Raw genomic sequence first — 20207 nt, forward strand, 5'->3', positions numbered from 1 at the left:
CTCTTCTTCATGGAGCCCACCAACAGTGTAAACTAGGAAAATGTCATCCTTGGAACCAAGTCGTTTCATAAAAATCACAATACTAAAATGACTGAGAATCACTTGAGGCTCCAACCACTGAAGTGTACACAGATGAGGAAAATAAGGTAAAGAAACAATTTAGAATCAAATCCTCTGCTTTGAGAATTAGTGCTCTTTCCAGTACACTACACAAGGACTGTGATATGGTCTTGGTGTGTATTACTTTTGTCTTATCTTCCAAAAAATTTCTATTGACAGCTTTTGTTTTTATATCACCATTTCCCAACATGTTATCATTCTCAAAGAGCAATAGCTTTTAACAAAGAATAAAAAGAAGGGAGGAAATTACTCTGCACAACTAAACAACATATCAAAAAAAAGTTTAGCATTCTAAACAGGATTCCATTTCTATATTTCTCCATGTCTACCAATAAGAAGAAAGTAGAGCTTTCTTAGATGACAAATCCTATTGTTATAATTTGACAGAATGCAGTTTTAATTGTTTTGATGTCGCTCTATTTACATAATTATAATGATTTTATGCTATTTTCATAGCTCTTTTACTTCTATCAGTTCACATGAATCTTCCCATTTTTCTTAGTATTCATCATATACATAATTTCTTACAGTATTGACATTCCATTATTTTTTTGAATCACAACATTTTTAATCATTCCTTAATCCAAGAAGGTGTAGGTTATTTTTAGAAACAATAATAATAACAACAAAAATATGCTACCATAAGCACTTTGAGAACTTTCTTTTTGTCAGTTGATCTCCTTGGAGTATATGCCTAAAAATGGAAATAATGTGTCAAAAGGTATAGATATTTTGGTAACTTTCTTCATGTAATTATACATTGTTTTCCATAATGGATGGACCAATTGTATTTCAATCTTTTCACAACCCTTCAAATATTGACTATTCTTATTTTCATCATCTTTTCCACTTTTCTGATGTAAGGTGAAATTCTAGAGAAGTTCTAATTTGAGGTTCTTATTATAAGCGAGTGGGATGATTCTTTCATATGGCTAGTAATGGTTCACAATTCTTTTGAGACCTGTTTGCATATATTCTTTGACTTTGTAGGGAAAGAGGGGAAGAGGACAAAAACAGAGACAGAAAGACAAATATATATATATATATATATATATATACATACATACATGTATATTACATATGTAACATGTCTAAATACTTTGAATATCAAATACTTACACTTTCCCTCAGTTGTCCACTTATTTTCTTATCCATAGTTGCACTAATGTTCATGAAAAACCTATTTCAACTTCATATATTTGAAATTGTTTATTTTTTTAATCTTTCATAACCTCTTCTCTCCTCTGTTTGGTTAAGAATTTATCTCCTATCAAATTCAGTAAAATAATAAATATTAACGACATTGCAGAGACACCTATTGGCATAGTACTTTCTCCCTTTAATTAGAGATCCTACATAGACTAATTCTTTCACTAATAATCTCTCCTATAAATCGCTCAAACTTTCTAAATTAAAAAGCAAAAACAAAACTTTAATGTGTTTTATATTTAAACCATCAGGATATGGGCTTCAACCCAAAATGAGATTAGTTCTGCTCCCTAAGTGCCATCTTACATAAGTCATTAAAATATTTATCTATCCAAGTTCTATAGTATTAAAGAAGGCAGTAGAGTTATCATTGCAATGTTCTCTTTTTGGACCACCTATTAGAAGATTAATTGATCTTTGGTCATTCACTGTGTCACTTCAGAAAGAAATTACCTGGAATTCCTTTAACAATTAAAACAAGGCAGAACATTCTATTAAAAACACATGCATCATCTGCTCTATGCACAGTAACCAAACCACTTCATGAAAATGTTTTCATCCTTGGCAGATTCACTGAGTTCAATGAGGTTATTCAATTCTGTTCTCCATTTTTTTCTCCCACTCTTGAAGAATGTATTCCAGCTGTATTCCTTCTTCTTATCCATTTACTCTTTGCTTCTCTTTCACACTTTTCCTTTTCTCAGAACCATCTCTTTTTTACTCATCAATTTATCAATGAAGCAATTCTCAGACAAACCTGTGGAGTTCATTAGGGCAAGACTAATTTTTCAGATAAGGCCATAGCTCCTTAATACATAAGGATTCAACTTCATCTATTTATCTATCAGCTAATCCAAGTTTCCCTTTGCTGCTTTTCCTTCTCAAACTAGGGAGAGCAGAAAAGAGCAATAGGCACCTGGAGAGGTTTCGCTTCTCTCAAATCATAGATGATGCTAAAAGTCAAGAGGTGCCTTCTGGTGAGCCTCTGCCATTTTCCAGATGGTCAGAGTTTATTCATATGATTCTCTCAGAGTTGGTTTTTCCATCATCTACTGAATTGTGTATTATTTTACCCATTTTCACCCCAGCCCATTTCTTCACCACTCTAGTCATGTTTTTTCCACTGCTTTCAATACCTCAGATTAGAGTTTACAGGAACTTAATGACACAATTTTCTTTGATAAAGTAAAAACTCATAAATTGTTTATAAGAAGTAATAAGTACTTCTTATTAAATCATCTCATAGTCTTCAAATAGTGATTTAATTGAACATTTTGTCAATTTTAACATAAGCCTTAAAAAACAGTTATATGAAAATTAGCTGAGGAATGACACTGCCAAGCCCTTTAATGTTCTGCATCTCTGAAAACCATATTTCCTCATGCTGGAATTTTCTAAGTTTTTAGTACATACAGGTTCTTTTTTTTTTTTTAGTTTGCCTCTTTTAGTTACCAAACTGCAAATGAAGAATGCATCATCTTATATCATTTACAAAGTGATTAAAACTTTAAAAAAAAATAATGTGAAAGTTAATTTTCTGACATATGGCTACTATCCATTCCTATCTTATCTGAAAACTTTTTTTTTACTTATGGATTTTTAGCAGTTTTTATTCAACAAAAGTTATTTTTCAATCCTTTAAGCCACTAAACTGTTCACCTATAATAGGAGCATTGTCTTACTCTCTTTCCAAGCTTTTTTTTTAAGTAAAGGTATTCTTTCTGTCCCTTTCAACAAACTGTTCAAGATATGCTTTACATTTTCATTATCCCTAAACTCCAAACCTTTGCAAAATATTTTAAATCTCAACTTAATAGCAAACAAGGAAAAAAAACTTTTGTCCTATATCCCCTGTGTACATGGAATCTATGTTTTGTTGCTTCCCTACAATTTTCTACTTCAGTTTATACCAGAACTAATTGATTCTACACATAAGAATTGATGTGTTCTCATAGTAGAAGAGATATTCTTTTAGGTATCACAATGGCAAAGACAAAATAGAGAACAATGGTGCTAAGTACTATCACCTATTTTATGGTTTTCTTGAGCAATGAAGTTTTAATTGGGGAAAAACACTTTCTAGGTGAGCATAATAAACCCCACACACATCTGAAAAGCTCTATCAGCCCAGAAAAAAATAAATTAAGTTTAAAAGTAACTCAAGGCATTTTATACACAATTCAATTCCCTCTTCTTTTCTAGTATCAAATGGGTTAACTGGAAATCTTAATCCATTTTCATCCTAATTGTGGAGAACAGGAAGAAAAAGCATTTTAGTAGCTAAATGAAAATTACTTGCCTATATTTGCCTGAGGCAAAAAAGAAAAAAAAAAAGGTGAATTCTCTTGTGAGTTTGGTCAGTGAAGGAAAAAGATGAAACACATATTAAGCATCACTATATGTCATTTTTCAATTTGCTTGTGTTAAATAATGATTTCTTAGGCAGTGAGAGAGTGAAGTGAAGGAGAGGCACTTCTCCCAGGTCTAGTTTAGTATATATTCATCTTCTGTAGTGTATGACCTCTGTATCACTATTATTTAGTTAAATCATGAACCACGAGCAACTTGGCATATCATCTCCCCTATCTTGGACTACATGTTTCATAAGAACAAATGGATTTGCCACTGGTTTCCTAGGTAAAATTTTATTTTTATTTTTGTTGTTTAATTTCTTTGGGAAAACTTGTTAGATGTGAATTTAAGTGATTCTTCTATTTAAAAATGTAATGCCATTTCTATTTTTAAAAAATAAAGAATTGGATTTATGGAGCTCTTAATTTCACTTGATTTTTAACAATTTTTATTAAATGCTTTATATTAAATAATTTTAAGTTGTTAAGTACCTGAAGGGAAATACTTTTTATGAAAGGATTATATAGAGAGACCATTTAAAAAGTGGTGTCAACCACTAGAGTTTTGCAGAAGTTAAGGATATTGAAAATGTTCTCTCAATTGAGATTATCTTATTTGTATTTGTACTTCCTCAAATTATTTGAATTTTCATTGTGCTAAAAAAAGTCAGAAATATGTTTTTGCATTACAGTATCTTAAGTATCAAAGCACTCATTGGTTGGAAGTTCAATCCTACTTTAATTATTGAGATGATATTTTAATTTGGATATTATTTTTTATATTTATTTACATTGGTGTTGTTCAGTTGTTTCAGTCACGTCTGATTCATCATAATCCCATTTGGGGTTCTCTTGGCAAGGATATGGGAATGTTTATCTTTTCCTTCTCCACTTCATTGAAGATGAGGAAAATGGGGCAAATGACTAGTCCAGGGACATGTAGCTAAGAAATATCTGATGCTGGATTTGAAGTCAGGTATTCCTGATTATAGGTCAGGCATTCTATCCACTATGCTACTTAAATATATTCATATAGATTCACTTCTTGATAAATATTTATTGGCTATATGTGTGTGTGTGTGTACAGACACAATCTGTAACATCTATCTGTAGAGAGAGATTCATCCTATAGAAGACTAGACACCATAGATCAAAGATCCCTTCTTGACTTTAGGAATTCTGCAAAGAGATGAAGAGAGTAAGTAAAGAATTGGCAGGTATCCATTAAATTTCTTCATTGTGGATACTTTAATGAGAACACTTTAAAAGTTCATAATGAGGCATACACACACACACACACACACACACACACACACACACACACACACACAAATACCAAGTCTTTAAAAATAATAATGATCAATTTCTTCAAAGAATATAGACTTAGTATGACTTTTTTCTTTTATTTATGTTACACATTTAAGTATAAAATTAAGACCAAATATTATGTAATATGTATTCCTCAAAAACATTTTATCTGTTATATTTCTGTTTAAATTGAACATATTCCTTTTTACTTTGGATAAAACATGAACATTCTACAACTGATGTCTAAAGGAGAATTTTTTTCCCAGAAGCAGAAGAATTTGCTTCATAATGTTTGGATTCCATTTGCTTCTACAAAATGTTTCTATTTGTCATTTTTATGAACTTCACACATAAAAGAATGATTATATGAAGATTTGAGTTCGAGCTGGTAAACTTCCAGGCTATCTAGTCCAACACCTTCAATTTATACAAAGGAAACTGAGGCCTGGGAAAGTAAATGGCTTGTCTGAGGTTAAACAAAAGCACAACACTAACTTTTTTTACACTAACTTAGTTTTTATCACTGCATGTTGGCTTATTTTTTTTAAACCCATTAGGATATCTCAAACAATTTTCAAAAGATGTTCCTCCATTGTAAACAAGATTTTAAGTTTCCAATGTGTGGCATGTTAACTTTTTTAACTAGTAGCTTATAAAATTCCATTATTAAAAAATCCATTTTAATTTCGTCCATAAATGTTAACAGCTTTGATACAAATTCCATTGTATGTATTTTTAATCAGTTGACGTTAACAAATACATGTTTGTTAACATCTAAAATTGATTAATGTTTTTCATTTAAGCACTCATTCATTGGTTCATGATACAATATAAAAGCTTCATAAATTTTTACAGAATGATAAGTTCATAAATTATCAAAAAGATATGATGTTCATTCACTTTGGTTCATTGTTTAAACTAAATTATATTGTTCAATTTTAAAGACCCTAGAATATATTTTATCTTTTTGGCTGTGTTTATATAACACAAAAGGAAATGGAGATTGGCAATTATAGAGTTTATTTGGCTTTATCAATGATCAAAACAATTAAGTGAAGCCTCATTGTGAACTTCCAAAGTATTATCTTATAATAGTATCAATAGTGATCAAATTTAATGGATAATTACTTATTTTTTACTTATTCTCTTCATCTCTTTGCAGAATTCCTGAAATCAGGAAGATATAGAAATAAGATTTGTTCCATGGTGTCTAGCTTAGCATTGTACAGTATGAATGTCTTTCTGCAGATGTGTGTGTGAAACATATATATTCAGGCACACACATTTTATATGTAGCCAATAGCTATTTACCATGAAGAATTCAGTGTTATTGGCTTCATTGCTATTTCATGAACAAGATACTCTTGTTTCTGGCTTCAGACATTTTCTCTGGTTGTCCTCCACATCTGGAATTTCCTACCTCTTCTTTTCTTCCTGCTGGCTTACCTGGCTTTCTTTAGCTTTCATTTAAAATACTATATCTGCTAGAAAGGCATTCCAAGTACACATGTGTTTCTTTGTCACCTCCCCCATTAGGTTGAGAGCTCCTACATAACAGTGATTTTCTTCTGCCTCTTTTTCTATTCCCAATGCTTAGCATAATACTTGAGACATAACATATGCTTAATAAATCTTCACTGAATGACTGATTGACTTGGAGCTCTTTTCAAAATAGACATTACATCATATATATGTATATGTATATATTTAATAATAAATAATATTTTAATAATAAAATAATTAGTAATAACAAAATAAAATGTTTAAGCTTAAACACTAGTATAGACACGCATAGGAAAGAACATTTTAAAAATAAGAAATATTAGTAAATAGTAAACTCCTTCATCTTAAAGGAATTTGACTAATGCTTATACTTAGTCTGATGTATATACATTCCTATCTTTTATATACATGTATATGTGTGAGGGGGGGTGTAAATGTGTGGGTATGTGTAAGCAAAATCTCATTGGTTTGGAATAGCTGTGGTAAAGTTATCAAAATTAATAAAATGTCTGAATCTTAGAATATTAAAGAATTATTTCTTACACGTCTAAGGAGATGTAGAAGTTCAAAATCAATACTTATAATATTGTCTGAAGTCTTCAAAAATGTGTTCATCTCTTAAGTGGCTTAAATTTATACCTTTCATTCCCTAGCTCATCTCCAGAGGAATTTAGTAAAACCTTATTTTGTAATAACATTAGCTGACATTTTTATAGTGCTTTGTACTTAACAGTGAACAAAACTCAAGTATTAGTGATATTATGCCCATTTTACAAATGAGGATATGGAGCTCAGAGAGAGTGAATGATTGTGCAAAAGTTAAAGAGCTAAGAAGCATCAGAATTAAGTCTCGAAACTAAGCCTCTGCTAATTCCAGGTCCAGAATTCTTTTTAATGTACCACACTTCCATAAATACTTCAAGGGAAATCTTTAGACTGAGTTGTCAAAAATTCCAAATGAATGGAACTTGTATTATAAGCATCAGATGTCATAAAAAATATAACTGGGTAGAAAATTCACTTTTTTTCAATGAGCAAACTAAGGCTTAGGTTTATTAGGCTCAAAGGATTATAGATTTAGAGTAAGAAAGGATATTTAGCCCAATGCCTTCATTTTCAGATAAGGAAAGTAAGGCTCTGATAAGTTAAGTGAATTTGCTAAGATCACACAGATAATAACCAGAGATGGTATTTGAAGTAAAACATTTTAACTCCAGACAGTATTATTTCTATTTGCCATCCTCTAATGATTGAGGGGCCAAGTGAATAGTATTAATTCATTTGAATGCATCTTTATAGTGTCTGATTTATTGATTTCATGGAAACACAACATTTCAGTAGGTTCTCAGAGACCCTACAATTGCAATCTAGTCAAAGTAGCCCTAGAAGAAGAATCACTGGACAGTTTTAAAACTGATTTCAAAACTTCAGCATCAAAATCAATGAACCTCTCTGGACCTTAGTAAAAACTTAAAGGAAATAACCTCTAAGATGTCTTCCAGATTTTCATCCTGTGACTTCAAAAGAAGTTCTTTACCCTGTGTTTTTGTAAGGATATGATCTTTAAAGATTTTAACACTTGAATATTGAAAGGGCAAAAATAAAAATAAAGGGGAGATTTGTATTTGAAAAATACTGAAAAAGCAGCAGCAGAGAAAATTTACTTGCCCAGGAAAGTATACTTCAGTTTTCTTTGAAATTGTTTATTTGAATATCACTGGAGAAGTTTGGAGTTAATAAGTTGGGAATTATGAAACCTCGAACTGTTTTGTGATTATTTGATAAATGTCAGATGTTAAGCTTATCACAGCCAATCTTGTAGGAATGATTTGTAGTTCAAGGAAACATTCCCCTGTCAAGTAATTCCCCTGAGAACAACTAAAACCTATCACAATTTTTGAGCTATAAGACAAAGAAGTAATATCTAGGAATTCTTAGAGATATATATGCAACCTTCAAGATGTATATATTGAGGAAGGGATCAGCAATTGGCAATACAGGGAGAACAGATGAAAGAAGAAATTAAAAGGAATGACTGGAAGCTGAAAGTGGAAGTTTGAGCTTAGGCAGAAAAGAGAGAAATGGAAGATGGTCAATTTGGCATCTAAAAGTATCTCTGAACAGAAAACTTGAGCTGAAGCTACTGATTAAATGCACTTCTTTGAGGATTGAGGAAAGTTCAAAAAGGGGTTTGATCTTTTCCTAACTTTTCTTTCCCATTTCTGTGTAGTAATTGATACTGTAATATATTCTGCTCACATCACTTACCTAAATATTTCCTAATTTTTGGCCCCAAATAGAAAAAGGCCAGAAAGAACCTAGAGATGAACCAAAAAAAAAAAATTGATTTAGGGCAGAGAGCCAAACCACCCTCAGAATGTGAAAATTTTCCTAATTAGGAGCTGTGAGCCCTTGTGATTGTAGTAACTTTTGTACTGATATAAGAAAGGAAATGCACCATATGTATGTGAGAATTTTAAAGACTAAAAAGTAACTTATTGTAGCTGATCAAAACTCTATTCATAGTAAAATCCACACTTACTGATAATACAAGAAGAGGAGCAGAAAGGAATAAGTACTGGACTATCTTCACAGTGACATGCATACCCACCATCTTAGGTAGAATGAGGGGATTTAGTGATAAACTTAGAGAGATAAGCACTGTGAATATCAATTTTTGAATCAGGAAGTATTGGTCAAAGAAAATACCTCAGAATTGTTTTAAAGAGAAACCATAGTTCTCTGCACTGTCTAGAGAAGGACTTCTTAAACTTTTGTCCACTAGTAACTTTTTTTCATCCTAAAAATGTTACTCCACCCTAGGCACAAAGATAAATAACATAGGAGTACAAATCAAACATTTCCTAATAATAAACCCTAATTTTGCAACCCCTATCTTCAGTTACATGAGTCCATATGAGATCCATATGAGGTTGAGATGTAGCCTAGATTAATAATAGCAGTAGAACTGTCCTATAGTTGCCCTGTCCAGCTAGAATATTCTAACATAACTGTGGAGCAGCCAAGCTTAGCAGAAGAGAGATCCATCATATATATACCCCATATTCATCACCACATTGACCTTTATAAGAACAGACCTCAAGAAAAGAGAAAGAACATTATTAATAAATAATTAAATGATGGAGCAAAGTTTTAGAAAATTTACAAAATGGCATTTATATGTTAATTCTGTTTTTGTTTGTTTTGCTGAGGCAATTGGAGTTAAATGACTTGCCCAGAGTCACACAGCTAGTGTTTGAGGTCAGATTTGAACTCAGGTCCTCCTGACTTCAGGGCTGGTACTCTATCCACTGCACCACTTAACTGCCTCTATATATTAATAATGAATAGAAGCTTCTTGGTGTTCTCTCAAAAAATTACCCACTCAATGTGGAGAAAATATATTTTATGCTATGACAAAAACAAAAAAAATGAATGGGTTTCCAAATAAAGAGTCTCTTTAGTCCCATTAGTACAAACTTATAATCCATCCTGCAAAAGTAGAGAAGTCAATTAGAAATACCAAAGAGTGACTATTTTTCATGTTCCATAGCCATTTGATTTCAAGATACTATCCTTATAGGACTTAGAAAGGTGAAGCAGAGGACAACAGGCACCAAGAAAAAAAAATGAGACTGTAGAAGAATCCAAGGAAGAGCACAAGTATAATCAGACTTAGAGAATCTGCTTTACCTATTTTTCCTCTTTCTGAAGAGTATTAAGATAGATATGTAGATATGTTGTCTCTTTATGCATGGGATTCTTCATATATGATTCTTATGAGCTGAATAGAGTATAAACATTTATACATGTATTAAAATTCATGTCAGTGAAATGAAACATAGCAAGTTATTCCTGAGCTCCAGTCCTACATTGCTAATCACCTGTTAGAAAAAGTATTTACTGAGCAGGACCAGAAGATCATTATATACTTCAACAACAATACTATATGATGATCAATTCTGATGGACGTGGTCCTCTTCAACAATGAAGATGAACCAAATCAGTTCCAATAGAGCAGTAATGAACTGAACCAGCTACACCCAGCAAAAGAACTCTGGGAGATGACTATGAACCACTACATAGAATTCCCAATACCTCTATTTTTGTCTGCCTGCATTTTTTATTTCCTTCACATGCTAATTGTACACTATTTCAAAGTCCGACTTTTTATACAGCAAGTTAACTGTTTTGGACATGTATACATATATTGTATTTAATTTATACTTTAACATATTTAATATGTATTGGTCAACCTGCCATCTGGGGGAAAGGGTAGAGGGAAGGAGGGGAAAAGTTGGAACAAAAGGATTTGCAACTGTCAATGTTGAAAAATTGCCTATGCATATATCTTGTAAATAAAAAACTGTAAAAAAAAATTTTTTTTAAAGAAAAAGTATTTACAACTAGATATGCCATAGGCATCTTAAGCTCAATATTTTTAAGAGAATTAATTCATTATCTTTTCCTATAAGCCTTCCCTTTTCCCTAATTTCCTATATCTATTTAAATCACAATCATCTTTGCAATCACCCAGGTTCTGAACTTACATCATCCTTGACTTTTCACTTCCCCTTACTTCCATACCTAATTTGTTTTCAAATCTTGTCAATGCTACTTCTACAACACTCCCATTTTTTCTTAGCTCATCTATCCCAAAAGCCTCCCTCCTGAACTTTTCATAACAGTTAAAACTGTTCAAAATTGGAATGGATAATGTTGTATATGTTTGATACTTCTTTCTTGAACTTCTTCAAGTGAAGGAAGAAATTCTATTGATTCTTTAAAGAGTCACTCAAGTTGTAGAAAGAGACTTCATTCACTTGATGGCATCATTTACTAGGTTCTCAGTCATTTATTTTATATATACTTTGACTTTGTTTTCTTGCAATAGACTGTAAGTTTCTTGAAAACAGGAAATGTTTTCTTTTGTGTGTGTTTGTATCTTTAGTACCTCATACATAATAGGAACTTAATAAGTGTTTATTAATTGAACTAAGTGGAGTTAAATCTGAGGAATCTAAACATACCTTTAGCTCTATCCTATACCCCAATTTTTTAAAAAATGATTTCACTTTTTAGGGCAAACAAATATTTAACTAAATGATTCTTGTGTAAAATCTTTGCTTTCAAGGCCTTTTAAAGTGTAATTTTTGTTCCCATAAATCATGAATCTTATTGCATGTCTGTAAGAATCTGTCAAAAGAGATTTCATGTAAAGTAGTTTTGATAGTGGAAAAAATAACAGGAAAAGCTTTTGAAATGATATAGCCAAGTCCCAAGAATCAAAGGACAGACTAAGCAATCAGTGGCTGGTGAAATGTTAAGTGGACAAGAAACAATTTATGAGATTAACTTGTGGCTTCAGGTGTGGCTGTGAAAATGCATTAGTGGTGTTGATCCTGGTTAATAGGGCTGTGCAATTCAATTGTTGTTGATTGTTGTTTTGCTTCCATTTCTGATTCAATCAAGAGATGCTTTGCTGAAATTCTAAGCTCTGTCTGCACACAACTTAAAGAGCACATATACCATTCTATAAAGATGCATTGCTTAATGGGCACTGTTCAATTAATTAATCACTGTCATGATATTACAGAGTATAATCAATCACTAAAAGACAGGTATCAAATTTCCATTCAGAGTGAATTTTATTCTAAGCATATTAGTTTATATTCATAGCAATTTGAAATGTCTTTATTATCCCTCTCATGAAGTTGGTGAATTTTAGAATCATTAGATTGGAAGGAACCTCCCAAATTCATCTAGTTCATCTCTCTGCTTTTGGGAAGGACTACATATAAGCCACCTTAAACTGATTCTGTCTTCTCATACAATCTATTTGCAGAAATGATCAAGATTCAATCAAGCAAGTTTTCTGGTGAATATATGTTATATTTATTTACATCTGTATGCCGTTGTTATTTTCAAGCTTCTATAAATAGAGAAAGTTTAGATTGGCCTTTGCCTTCTCAGTCCTTAGCACAGTTAGAATCGCTATAATTATGTTGAATTGTTTGTCCCTAATGCCAAGTCTCCCCAAATCCTTAACTTCTCCAGCTTAAACTAAGTCTCCCAAAATCCTTAACTTCTTTCAGAGCTCACTACCTGTGACTTTTCATGGTCCCCTCAGTAGAGTATGGCATCATCACTACCTTCACCAATTACAATGTATATACTCTGAGCTGGTATAGTTCAATGAATAGAGGGCTGGACCTGGATTCAGGAAAACCCGAGTTCAAATCAGCTCAGACATTCATGTGACCCTGGGCAAGTCCTTTAAACAGTTTGCCTTAAGCCATTGGAGAAGGAAATGGCAAACCACTGCAGTATCTTTGCCAAGAAAACCCACACAGCGTCAGACAAAACTGAACAACTATGAACTCTGAATATAATGGAAATTCACTTATATGTGTTTCTATTGTTTCCCCTAAATGTATGACACTTCCTTAAGGGTAGGAGTGTTTTTGTATTTTTTTGTCCATGGTGCCTAGAAATGTACTTGACATATAAATGATTGTTACTATATGACTATATTCAAGCCATTTCTCACTCTCCCACTCAGCCAAAACATGTTTATATATATAGCTGTTATCTATTTTTTTACATATATATGTACTAATGTTTCTTAAGTTTCTTTAATAAATAAACTACATGTATGTATGTATGTGTGGATATATATATATATACCCACACATACATACATACATATATTATATATACCACACTTATTTATGAATGTATATACCTATGTATACATATATATATATATCATATATGCATACATATAGTTTATTTATTGAAGATACTTATTGATATTTGTTGAAGATACATTATTATTGAAGATGTTTATTTAAGAAACATACATATACATATATGTATGTACACCTACATGAATATATAAATGTGTAAATAAATGTATTTACACATACATATATATTATATATACATATAGTTTATTGAAGATATTTAAGAAACATGAGTACAGAAATATATACATACATTATATATATGTATAGATAGATAGATAGATATAGATATAGATATATATCACTTTTATGTGTCAAATACTATTCTACTTAATAGGGATAAACATAGAGAAAAATGATATATATTTACAAGAAGAAGAATTTAGAATTACATTCTAAATTGTGGAGACTACAAGTACATATAGAAATACATATATAAAGAAAATAAATACAAGTATTTGTAGTTAAATGTAAAGTAATTTGTTAGGGAGAATATTAGAACTCAGGAGAGATCAGGTAAGTCTGTGAACAGAAAATGCATTTGAGTTTATATATATATATTTTTTAAGTGGCACAGTGGATAGAGCATTGGATCTATCTTGAGTTCAAATTTGGCCTCAGATATATACTAGCTGTATGACCCTGTCACATAAATCCAATTGCCCCTCCCCATCAAAAAAAAAAAAAGCCCTATTAGGGAGAGGAAAGAAAAGAATGCATCTAAGACATAAAGGATAGAAAGTACTGTCAAGCCTACTAGAGATGAAGTATCCTATGTGAGAAATAGAATATGGTTGGATTGAAACATGCAGGAAGGAGAGAAATATTGGTTAATTCTGAAAAAGATGGGTTGGGGCCAGATTATAGTTTTAATAGTTTAACACAGAAATTTATATTTTATTCTAGAATTGATAGGGAGCTATTCGAGTTTGCTGAATAAGGGAGTGACATAGTCAGTTCTGAGCTTAAGGAAAATTACTTTGACATGTATGTAAATGATTGATTAGAATTGAGAGAGATTTGAATTGGGGAGACTAATTGTTGAAATAATGTAGGTGAGGAGTAATAAGGGCCTGAATTAAAGAATCAGCTTTGTGAATAGAGAGAAACTGTCAAATGAGTAAGATAGTATAAAGATAGAAAGATTTAGCAACTCAGTGGAGTAAAGATCAGTGAACAGTAATACTAAGACTACAAACCAGGGAAGACCAGGTGGTGAATTTGATAGAAGCAGGAAAGTAGAAAAAGGAGATGTTTTGGGGTAGACACACGTGTTACTTTTATTCACTTTAGTGTGCATGTTGCATATATGTGTATATAGATTATTTGTGCCCAACCTGTGGGCCTTCTGAGCAGGTTCATATTGTTCCAGTCAGCCATAGTTGGGCACACTGTACATGGACTCCGAATCTATTCGGATAACATTAGGTCCTATTCAAGTAAGAAGGAAAGCAAAGAACAAATGGATGTTATTTTTCAAAAAGAATGCAAACTCCTGTGGACAAAGAAAGTTTAAATTGGTCTTTTCCTACTCTCTCTCTCTCTCTCTCTCTCTCTCTCTCTCTCTCTCTCTTCTCTCTCTCTCTCTCTCTCTTCCTCTCTCTCTCTCTCTCTCTCTCTCTCTCTCTCTCTCTCTCTCTCTCTCTTCCTCTCTCTCTCTCTCTCTCTCTCTCTCTCTCTCTCTCTCCCTTCCTCCTTCCCTCTCTCTTTCCTTCTCTCTTCCTCTTTCTCTTTCCTCTTTCTCTCTCTCTCTCTCTCTCTCTCTCTCTCTCTCTCTCTCTTCTCTCTCTCTCTCTCTCTCTCTCTCTCTCCTTCTCTCTCTCTCACTTTCTCTCTCTCTGTGTCAAATTTGATGTCTCCTATGCTTGAAATCCTTCTCAACTACACCTCTCAAAATCCTTATCTTCTTTGAAAACTCAGCTACCTGTGGTTTTTTCTGTTAGAATAATCTTACAACCACCACACATAAATATGTATTTACTTTGAATATATTTATTATATACTTATATGTATACATCTTGTAGATGCACAGAAGAAATAATAAGAAACACTATTTCTATTGGATATTAAACATAAGTTAACAGAGGCAATATTTCCAAGATTTAATAATATATAGGCAGATTGGCCTTAAGAAGCTTTCATCTAAGCAAACTCTTTGAAGGCATTTTTAAATTTTTTTTTTATTTTTATTAATTTATTTACTTAGTTATTTTTGCTGCGGCAATTGGAGTTAAGTGACTTGCCCAGGGGTCACACAACTAGAAAGTATTGAGTGTTTGAGGTCAAATTTGAACTCAGGTCCTCCTGACTTTAGGGCTGGTGCTCTATCCACTGCGCCACCTAACTGCCCCAAGGACACAATTTTGGAAGGTCTTTTCTAGTGCTTCAGAATCTGACCTAGCTGATTTTCCAAGTATAATTTTCATACTAAATAGTGAGTAAATGTTTTACTTAAAAATGGTCATAAAGAGCCTATTGTGGTAAAGAAAGTTATGCTTATTACCTGAATCATATCATAAGGCTAGTTAGAGGGAAGATGAGAAATCTAAGACATGATATTCTAGAATGTCTGAAAATGAAGTGAATGAAAGGACATAGTATTGTAGGCATTTTCCCCTTCTAGTAGAAATATCTTCACTATGAGCATATACTATAAATATCTAAGGTAACTGGCTTCTTTGGTAACAGAGGGCAGAAGAGCTTGATTCTTAGACTATGTTTTCCTTTGCTTTTCTTTGTGTAAATCACTTAGAATCTCAAAGTATGTTATCTGTTCTCCCAATTAACAGTAGCCTTTTAATATCACAGAATTACCTATATGGGAACAATGTATCATAAATTTTACTAACTACACTCACTCTAGTGAAAATAAAAACAAAGAAACAGTTACAATTGGCATATTACTTTATGTGTTTTGTGCTTTTAAAAAAAGCCATGAAAATTTGGGATTTGTGTGTGCTTTTATAAAATAGCTTCAAATCATAGAACCATTAGCTCTGCTCAATTGAGTCCTTGCTTTTCAACAATGTCCCTATTATTTTTAAAACTATTGTACATCCAAGCATTTCTCATGTTGTCATTTGGTGGTGACAGAAAGAGTTGAGGGGGCGGGGATGAAGAGAGAACTTTCCTGAGCTAATCCAACCAGTGTCTATACTTCTTAATTACATTTCAGTTGTTTAGTCAATCCTAATATTTAAAACTTTCTTTCTGAACCAAACTTATTATCTGAATTCAGTATCCATCTGTTATTTTTTATCTTAATATTCTTAATGAATAAGAACAACTATTTACTCTACCTCACTCCCTTTTTCTTTATAACTTCCTTTTTTATGCTTGCAAACCACAATCTTGCCCCTTTTAGCATGCTTTTATCTATCCATATTTAATTCCTTCTATCTTTCATTATAGGTCACTTCTTTATTTAAGTTGTTTACTCTTTCCAGTCACAAAGAAATGAATCCTATTCTGTTCCCGATCTAAATAAGTCTTTAGAAAACTGAGGCAATTCCCTCTTAATACTCCAGTGGTCATAATAGCAATATTTCTATTTATTCATTCAATATGTACCTCTATCTCATTTAAAAACATGGTTAATTTTGAAATACAATTTTGGTGCTATAGAAAAGCTTTAAAAATATAATTATGTCACATATTTACATAAAATTTTAGGCTAGAAATAATTGAGATGCTCATTTTTACCACCTCTGAGAAATGAAATTTTTACCACCTCTGAGAAGTGGGATTTTCAATATAACCAAACTTTTCTGTGTCACATGATATAACCAGAAAAGTAATTGAAAATGCAAAATTACATACATAATCAAATGAAGAAAAATGAACTTTTTAATACTCTGCTTATTTGCCTAAAGTAGTCAAATTAGTGCCTTCTTTTTATGCTTTCCCTAAATGCAATTTGAAATTTATTTCAAAAATAATAGCTACACAGAAAAGTTGCTTCCAAATAGAATGTCTTATAACATCAATTTTATCAGAGAAAGACAATTTTCAAGAAGTCTAGAAAAAAAAGTCATTCAGGTCCCTCTAGCAATGGAGAGGAAGAAAAAAGGAAAAAAGAGAGAGAAACAATATTTCTAAACAGTCATTTTCATTTGCAAACAAGTAAATGATCTTAAGTTTATGAATGTTTCTCTTTGAAGATTTATTCACAAGGTCTTATATATTGTTTCATTTTAAAGGACACCAACATTTTTATTACATCTACCTAATCTAGCTATTTAATGATGACTATCATCCAGGTTTTTCTAAGATGCTTGCATGACATGGTTATTTTTAAATTTAACTATGAACTCACTGATTCCTAGAATTTGAAAGGATTTTGTCATGTGGCAAGAATTTAAAATACAAATAATTTTCATTGTATTAAATAAAGATTTCTGGGGGAAAACATCCAGAAAAGATAAAAATTCAGCTGTTGTATAGTGGAAAGCACCAACTTAAAATACACATAATCATGTGCATATGTGTATGCCTACTTCTATTCAGTGTGCTACTAATATTTTGAAGAGATGCCATTACCAAAAATCACACAATATATGCTGCATAAAAGAGCATGTCTTAAAAATTCTAAGAAGCTTAACACAGGTAAAAAAAAAAAAAAAAAAAAAAAAGAAGTGCATCTTTACAATAAAGCAATATCCATTTGATAGAAAATCCAGCAACTACCAACAAATTCAGTAGCAGCTTTCATTTTATTCATATAACATTTATTTCACTAATTTTTTTTCTTTCAGAATATGTACATGGAATGAATCCTCCTAGAGACTTTCACGGTATGGAACACTGCAAATATTTATACTTAGATCCGTTTGAGCATTTGTGTGTACATGAATGCATCATACAAACACATGTATAACATGTTTAGAAAAAACATAAAAGCGAATTAATTAATTAAACAATTAAATCGAGCTTTTTGCTGATTCAAATAGTTTTATACAGCTTTCCATATAAGTGACATGCCATATAAAACATTCAAATGAAATGTTAAATAATACCTTTATTTTTGTAGCATTTACAACATCTGCATTCTACTATTATTAAGTGACTCTTTGTAGGAATGCTGTCTAATGTAAAGCTTGGCTTCTGTTGGAACACATTTTATTACCTATTTTAACAATTTTTAATATACATATTGCAAGCTAAGCTATAATTTTAATGGGGATAGAATGTTTACTCAGCCTTCCTAAATTAAAAGGATTCATTTTTTTAATTTCAAAATTTGCTACTTATTATGTACACAATTGATTTAATGAGGGATACTCTTAATAAAATTAATACATACTAACCACATTATACCTGAATACTTGAATTAAGAAAGGAGACATTAGAATAAGGTAATGATATGATTTTTTAAGTTAAATATCTTTGAAACACTCCAAAGAGAAGCATATACTTTAATATTTAAAAGAAAACCAATTTATATATTTAGGTACATGTCTGTAGACTTTGTGACATTATACTTTTGTATTATAATACTTAAATTAAAATCTTCTTGCTTGTGCACTATCTACCACTGTGATGTTTCAACTAACCTATAATAAAATACATTTAATTAATATGGAAATTAGAATTAAATATTTTAAAGTAATATATATTATAATTGACAGAAACATAAAAATGCAAAAAAACCAGGATTTTAAACAAGTTAATATAGAAAATTTCTTTCACCTATATGCATGATTTCTTCTTTGAAAATTTCCTAAAAAGTAGAGTTAAAATATCTTTGACATATCCTACTCTTAGTTGGATGCTTACCTTATATTATAGAGGACATTAATAGACTGTATAACTTTCCATGGAAATGATTGTTCCTCCTATCTATACACATACTACTTATTACAGAATACAACAATCTGCATCTTACCATATTACAAATCTTTTTGATTTCTTTCTTTCTATAGCAAACTTGAAAGCACTTGTGATACTAAAATAAGAATTATCTTTTATTTTTGATTTTTAAGACATTTGAGGTAAATTTAAAATTTCCAGAGGAAGTTTCATGGAGTTTTTTTTCAGTCAGATTTTTGTGGGAAATAGTTTGAAAGGAAGGATAGTAATTTTGCATTATTTCCTCCCTTTTTCTTTTTTAAAGAGCTGTTGAGGTGTTTTCCACTTACCCTACCCCTATGGAAAGAATATCATTATGATATTGCATTACTGAAATTTATATAGCGTGTAGTAAACCTAACAACTTTTAGGTTTCCAGTAACTTTTAAATCAATAACTTGCTTTCCATTCACTTTTTGCTCCCAGGAAAGAAGAAATTGTTAGCAGTTTTCTAAATTTGCTCAACACATTATATAAAAGGAGCAGGTCTTGGAAAACAGAAATACAAAATTGTCTAACAGAGAACAAATGAGCAAAGTTTTTTTTTTATTTTTTATTGTTATTATTTGTTATTCTATTTGTCCTGCTTTAAAAAAAAATCTCCAAGGTCACAAGGAAGCTATTATCAGTTGAAATTCATAAACCCAATTACTAAAATACTTACATGTGCAGTATGTGCAGCCATATAATTATCAAACTTTCCTTTAAAGTGATGAGTATGACTTCGGTAGCCTAGAACACACAATATTACTTCAAGAGTGCCTTTCTTGTGATTATATCTTTTTAGCATATCATCAGTAGGGCTCTGAAGATCCATTAGCACAAGTTTCCTCTGACAAAATATGTACAGTTGTGCATTTAAGAAGATTCAAATATCCAGAAGGCAGAGTTAAGTCTACTATGCCAAGGAGAATAACTCTTTATTCTTAAATTCAATTTTTTAATCATATCTTTAAAACTCAGTTTTCACCACAGTCTAGCATAGTTAAATGCTAGCGAGTACTTAAAAAACAGTTCTACACATTTTATCTATCTGGATGGAAACAAATCTACTAAAGGGGCTTTTTATTGTCTTGTAAGGGATGCTGTGGAGTAGTCTGCAGAAATCAAATATTGTGGTGGC

General features: G+C 31.5%; 1 protein-coding gene across 2 annotated transcripts in view; it reads left to right on the forward strand.

The window, feature by feature from the left end:
• Positions 1-20207, forward strand: part of RUNX1 (RUNX family transcription factor 1) — a 318640-nt gene that overhangs the window by 158744 nt on the left and 139689 nt on the right. The window contains exon 2 of one of the 2 annotated variants that reach the window (XM_051984902.1): positions 17992-18030. The exons of the other annotated variant lie outside the window; for it this stretch is intronic. Coding sequence (XP_051840862.1) covers positions 17992-18030 — 39 coding nt within the window. The remainder of the gene's footprint in view (positions 1-17991; positions 18031-20207) is intronic. 2 annotated transcript variants of the gene reach the window in all.

The sequence above is a fragment of the Antechinus flavipes genome, chromosome 3, assembly GCF_016432865.1.
Source record: "Antechinus flavipes isolate AdamAnt ecotype Samford, QLD, Australia chromosome 3, AdamAnt_v2, whole genome shotgun sequence".
NCBI lineage: Eukaryota > Metazoa > Chordata > Mammalia > Dasyuromorphia > Dasyuridae > Antechinus > Antechinus flavipes.